The sequence below is a fragment of the Orycteropus afer genome, unplaced genomic scaffold (assembly GCF_000298275.1).
Source record: "Orycteropus afer afer isolate SDZICR_OR568_19922 unplaced genomic scaffold, OryAfe1.0 scaffold00020, whole genome shotgun sequence".
NCBI lineage: Eukaryota > Metazoa > Chordata > Mammalia > Tubulidentata > Orycteropodidae > Orycteropus > Orycteropus afer.
In genome coordinates this window covers 11677996-11683957 of record NW_006921607.1, presented here as the reverse complement: position 1 = coordinate 11683957, position 5962 = coordinate 11677996, and the positions used below count along the sequence as shown (strand labels likewise).

The following is a 5962-nucleotide window of genomic DNA, read 5'->3' as shown; positions in this document are numbered from 1 at the left end:
TTGGCTACCCAACTGCTCGGGGTGCAGGAGGGACAGGTGGTGACAGCTGCCCAGGAAACACACATGCCCAAGAGAGGGGCAGCTGTCCTCCTCCCCCTTCCTCCACTCCCCCAGGAGCACAGGACCCAGAAAGGAAGAGGTAACTCCAGGAAGGAAGCACAGGATGTAGGGGTGAGAAGAGCAGAAGAGCACTGCAAACCAGGGAGAGTTGGAAGCCACTGCCCCAAACCAGGCTGTGGCCTGTAGGATCCCCTTCCATCTCTGCCTGGGCATTATGGAAGCTGTGTCTGCAAGGGAGGCTGCAGATAATAAAGTTATATAATATTCGCCAAACAGCCTGTCTTGGTAACCTAACCATGTTGATAAGTGAAAAGTGGGTGAAATGCCCCTAAGACACTTGGATTACTCAAAGATTGTTTTATTATGGTACACGGGCTGGGACTGATGGGAGGGGGTAGATGTAGTGGACAACCACTGCACTGGTTAGCATCGGATGCCCATCCCGATGGCCATGAATGTGCCAAAAGTGCCGCCACTCTGCATCATGGTTTTCCCAATGCCGCCCATCAGCTCTCGACCCCGCATTCCGATCCTGTGAGGAGGAAACCAAGACAGGGCCAATTGGAAACACAAATTTAAGGAGTAGTATTAAATGACCCTTTCCAGTCTCTGCTAATGATGAAACAAGCACTCCTGAGTCTGCCATTCCCCAAACCTTATTTACCACTTGCTGGGCGTTATCTTTTCCCACCTGGAGCAATCATAAAGAATGTCATATATCAACTGTCTTCAGCAGGTGTAATTTTAAGTACACAGGAATGGCAACTAGTTTTAAGTGCTAATTTATCATTAAGTGCTCTAGGGTATGTATGATCCAGTAAAGCCATTTGTCTTTTAGGTGGTTTCCTGGTGTTAAAACAAGGGATTCTGGAGTCAGACCTGGGTTCAATATCCAACAATTTACAGACTGTCTCAAAGGAAAAATAGGGATAATAACACAGTTCACAGAGTTGTTATAAGACAACATCCATACAGCATTTAGCACAGCAGTTGACACATAGTTAAGTGCTTAGTTAACTTACAATCTGGGAAAAAAAGGAGAGTAACAGTTCCCATATATATGAAAATGAGAAGCTGCGGTGGCATAGTGCCTAAGGCATTTGACTGCTAACCAGAAGGCTGGCGGTTCAAACCCACCAGCCACTCCTTGGCATGAAGGATGGGCAAGCTACTTCCATAGTGATACTGCCTCGGAAACCCAAGAAGGGGTTGCTATGAGTGGGACCCAACTCCATGGCAGTGAGTTTGGTTGGTTCTTTTGATGTGAAAATGACCTTCTGAGTACAGTTTATCTGCTTCATCTCTGCATGCTGTTTCCAGGGCAGTAAAATGTCTCAACATAATTTTGTTTCATCATTAGCAACTGGAAATTTAAAAAAAACGAAGGCGCCCTGCTGGCGCAATGGTTAAGCGCTCGGCTGCTAACGGAACTGTTGGGGCTAGAATTCACCAGCTGCCCTGTAGAAGAAAGATGTGGCATTCTGCCTCTGTAAAGATTTACAGCCGTGGAAACAGATCTCTCTGTCCTACAGATTGCTGTAAGTCAGAACCGACTGGAAGGCAGTGGAGTTTGGAAATAAAAATAACTGCAGCAAAAGTGGTGGTAATCATTTATTGAGCACTGAATACATGTTACACTCTGTGCCAAGTGCGCTTTGACTTGATTCTTAAAACGCTATGGTGTAGCTTGGCATTACTGTCCTCATTCTACACTTGAGGAAAGGTAGCGTCATCAATTTGCCTTAAGGTCACAGAACGAATTCTTAAAACACTGAGGCTTTCAATCTGTCCTTCCTGACAGAACGTGGCAAGGAAATCGGTCTCGCTAAAGGCTACTGAGAGAATTGGAACAAAATACGTTCTATTCAGACTCCAGTCCGGCAATCCCTCCCAGAGTTTACCGCCCGCGCCCCTCACCTGAGACAGGAAAAGGTGCCGAAGAGCGCCCCGGCCGCCATGCCCACGGCGCAACCCATCACAAAGCCCATCTTCACGCGGTCGAAGCAGCTTGGTTGGGACTGCCCGTAGGGACCCACGGCCACCGGCATCTGCGAGGTAGAGGGGACAGGGAAGTGGGCCTGGGCGCCAGCTCCGGAGTCGGGAGGAGGACAGGTGACCGGCGGGGTTAAGAAGAGGGCTCAAGGGTTCAGGGAAGTCTGGGAAGGAGAAGGAGTTCGTAGCCCTACTCCACCACCCGCTTGGCGTTCTGGTCCCGGCGCAGTGGTCCCCCTACCTCACCTCGCTCGCGGTTGCGGTCGCTCAGCTCTACGTCCTACTCGCTACGTGAGGCGTAGAACGCGCGCGACCCGTGGATTCCCTTCCGGGGCGGTACGCAGCACTTCCGGGATCCCTGGGCCAAGGATCTCAGGAGTTTCGACAGGGGATCTTTGTGGTCTAGGTCATGCTACTGCGGGTCTCCTGGAGGAGGGCGGCCGCGGCAGTGCTGGCGCCTCCAGCATCGAAGTCCCGGGAGCCCATTCGGGGGCTGCGCGTGCGCGGTATGCTCCGGGTCCTGCTCCTTGCTATCCCTCGGGGGAACGAGAACACGTTCCTTGGAGCCTGGCTAAACACCTGAATATTTTGGAGACCTCCTGGCCCACCCTGCGTCCCACGTCCCACGTCCCACGTCCTCTGACTGCCCTCTCGGCTGCATCCCTCAAAGCTTCTCAAGCCAGCCCTCCAAATGGTTGACTCCGCCGCGCCGCCCCTCAGATCCTGTGCCGCAGGCCCTCAGAGCCTTTGAGGTTCGGCCTTCAGATCTCTCTTGGACAGCTTTTAGAGATCCTGGTCGAGACTTCGTCCTGCCAGTAACCTTTCAAAGAGTCCTCACCTACCCTGTTTCCACATTCCTTCTGAATGACTTTGTCCATCAGAGCCCTCTGTATTCCCAACATACTCGTGAAACAACCCTTTCTCTCCGTTTCTTTTAGTTGCTCAGGTTCTCTGATGTTTTGTCTCCTTTTCCTTTGAGATTTGACTCCAGCATCCTTTAAATTTACCTTCTCACTTCCATCCAGCTTTTTACCTTCTGCTTCTTGGCTGAATCCCTTCTCATTTGACCACTCTGTTCCACTTTTCTGTCAGCTGTAGATCATGCTCCTCAGTCGGCTGTTCCCTCAGATCCAGCCCCTGTTCCAGAGGCGGAATCAGTGCTGCGACCTCTCTATATGGATGTGCAAGCTACAACTCCTCTGGTAAGGACGGAGGGGTAGTTTTCCCCAGGGTTGGATATAGGAATTATATGACATTGAACAGAAATGTCTGGATTCCTGTACGAGTTACAGCCATTGAGATGTGCTGGGAAAAGCAGTGATCCAGGAGTCGGAAGACTTAAGCTCTACTTCACTGGAAATGGCTCTGATACATCCTAGCTGTTGACCTTGGCAGGCACTGTAGTAATAATTCAAAGTAGTAGCTTGAGAGTAAACTGAACTGCCACTTACTAAGTGAAATTGTTGTTGTTGTTGTTTTATGTGCCCGTCGAGTCAGCCCTGACTCATAGCGACCCCTCCTTGGGTTTCCGAGGCAGTATCACTACAGAAGTAGGATTGCCCAACCTTCCTTCCAAGGAGTGGCTGGTGGGTTTGAACCGCCAGCCTTCTGGTTAGCAGTCAAGTGCCTTAGCCACTATGCTACCAGAGCTCCCCTGGAGCACGTTAGAAGGTTCAAAAAATGAACTAGCATAGAGTTTTAGCCTTGTGTGGAAAATAGATAGTTGTAAGCTGGGCTTACAAAAATGTTTTTGTTGTTATAACTAACTTTTATAGGTTTGTTAGGTGCCTTGAGTCTAACTCATAACAATCCTATAACAGAATGAAACCACCCAGTCGTGCACCATCCTCACAATTGCTGCTGTATTTGAGCCCATTGTGGCAGCCACTGTGTCATCTCAGAAGGTCTTCCTCTTTCTCACTCACCCTCTACTTTCTCAAGCATCATGTCCTTCTCCAGGGACTGGTCCCTTCTTTTAATATTTCCAAAGTACATGAGACTGAGTCTCACCATCCTCATTCTAAGGAAACATTCTTTTTGTACTATAACAGATTTGTTCATTCTTCTGGCAGTCCATGGTATATTGAATAGTCTTTGCTAACACCATAATTCAAATTTTATCAGTTCTTCTTTAGTCTTCCTTATTCATTTTTCCAGTTTTTGCATACATATGAGATGATTGAAAATACCATGGTTTGAATCAGGTGTACCTTAGTTCTCAAAGTGACTTTTTTTTTTAAAGAGGCCTTTTAGGTCATTAATATTGACTCCGTGTTAAGGAGCATTGCTTCCTCAGTCATGTTTTGTGTGAGTGCTTTCCAACCTGAGGGAGTCATCTTCTGTTACTAAGTCAGATAATGTTTTGCTACCGTTCATAATGTTTTCACTGGCCGATTTTTTTGGGAAGTAGATCTCCAGGTCTTTCTTCCTCCTCTGTCTTAGTCTGGAATCTCTACTGAAATATATTCACCATGGGTGACCCTGCTGGTATTTGCAATACCAGTGATATAGCTTCTAGTATCACAACAACCAGTGGTAGCATAACTAACTACAGTAATATTTTGTTAAAAATAATATTTTTGTAAAAAATAATATATTTCTGCTGAAACACTGCACAAGAATTTTATAGCTGATCATTTTGGTGTTACCCCTTCTGTCACTGTCACCTGGTGACATTGACACCTGGTGTGGTCTGTACCCTCCACACCACTGAGGAATGGAAACAGTTGCAGAAACAACTGTCAGAACAAAGAAGTATTTGTAGATTACCTGATGGAATAGTAGGATAATCTGATTTGAGATTGATTGGGGGCGGGAGTATATCAGGTTAATATATGGTTAGTATCTGAGGCAATGGAAGATTGCTTGAGGCCTAATCTAGGCAATATCTGAAGGATTGGGAATGTGTTGAGGCAGATTGGGCAGGTCTGAGGGGATGAAGTAGAGCCTAGGTTGACTGTGTACCCAGGAAGATTGATCTGTTCTTTTGTGCTCAGGACCCCCGGGTGCTTGATGCCATGCTTCCTTACTTGATCAACTACTATGGGAACCCACACTCTCGAACACATGCTTATGGCTGGGAGAGTGAGGCAGCCATGGAACATGCTCGCCAGGTTAGTAAGAAGAGTTGGGGAGGTTCTGAGGTCAGATATTCAGTGGCCTGTGGGAGAAATATTTCACTGTTGGTGGGTGTGGGCAGAGATGAAAGTGGTTAGGGGCTCCTTGAGAAATAGTTTCAGAGAGGAGGCCCTAGAGTTTGACCTCAGGCATTTGATTAGCGCCAACATTTCCTAGCTAAATGTTCTTGGTCAAGTTACCTAATTTCTTTAAGCTTCAATTTCTCACATTTAAAGTGAGGACTGTAATATTGTTGTAGAGCTTCTGCCTGGGGCAGTGGAGTTCTCCTTGCTCCAGAGCTCTGTCCCAGCTGTACTTGCGCTCACATTCCTGCCAGGGCAACTGATGTTAGGTGTCTCTGTTCTTGGCTTGCAGCAAGTAGCATCTCTGATTGGGGCTGACCCTCGTGAGATCATTTTCACTAGTGGTGCTACTGAATCCAACAACATAGCAATTAAGGTAAGAGAAAGGAACCAGAGGGTGTATATGGGCTGTCCTGACTTGGACAATGGTATCCCTCCATCACTTCAGTCTTATATATGTATTTCCCACTTACCCACCCCACCCCATTGTGAAGAGCAGACACACATAAACACGCTCTTTCTGATTTATTGACTTTTAACCCTTTGCAATCTACTCTCTTAATTAAATCTTTGCTCCTCTTGAACTGATTCAGTGAGGTAGTTGAATAGGATATGTTACCATCAACCCGTTGGCTTTTTGGATAGCAGCTACTTCAGAAAGTAGATAATGGTGATTTAAGCCTTTCCCCATGCTTTTTTTTTTTTTTTTT

At 47.1% G+C, this 5962-nt stretch overlaps 2 protein-coding genes across 2 annotated transcripts in view; one reads left to right on the top strand and one right to left on the bottom strand.

Moving 5' to 3' along the window:
* Positions 1-483: 483 nt before the first annotated feature.
* ROMO1 (reactive oxygen species modulator 1) lies at positions 484-2108 on the bottom strand. The gene is made up of 2 exons (XM_007934616.2): positions 1978-2108; positions 484-592 (listed from the first exon to the last, which is right to left on the bottom strand). Exons 1-2 carry the CDS (start codon positions 2106-2108, stop codon positions 484-486), a joined length of 240 nt encoding a protein of 79 aa, XP_007932807.1.
* Positions 2109-2461: 353 nt separating this feature from the next.
* The window catches only part of NFS1 (NFS1 cysteine desulfurase), a 33330-nt gene continuing 29829 nt past the window's right edge, over positions 2462-5962 (top strand). The window contains exons 1-4 of the mRNA XM_007934613.1: positions 2462-2558; positions 3145-3254; positions 5049-5165; positions 5545-5628. Coding sequence (XP_007932804.1) covers positions 2462-2558; positions 3145-3254; positions 5049-5165; positions 5545-5628 — 408 coding nt within the window. The remainder of the gene's footprint in view (positions 2559-3144; positions 3255-5048; positions 5166-5544; positions 5629-5962) is intronic.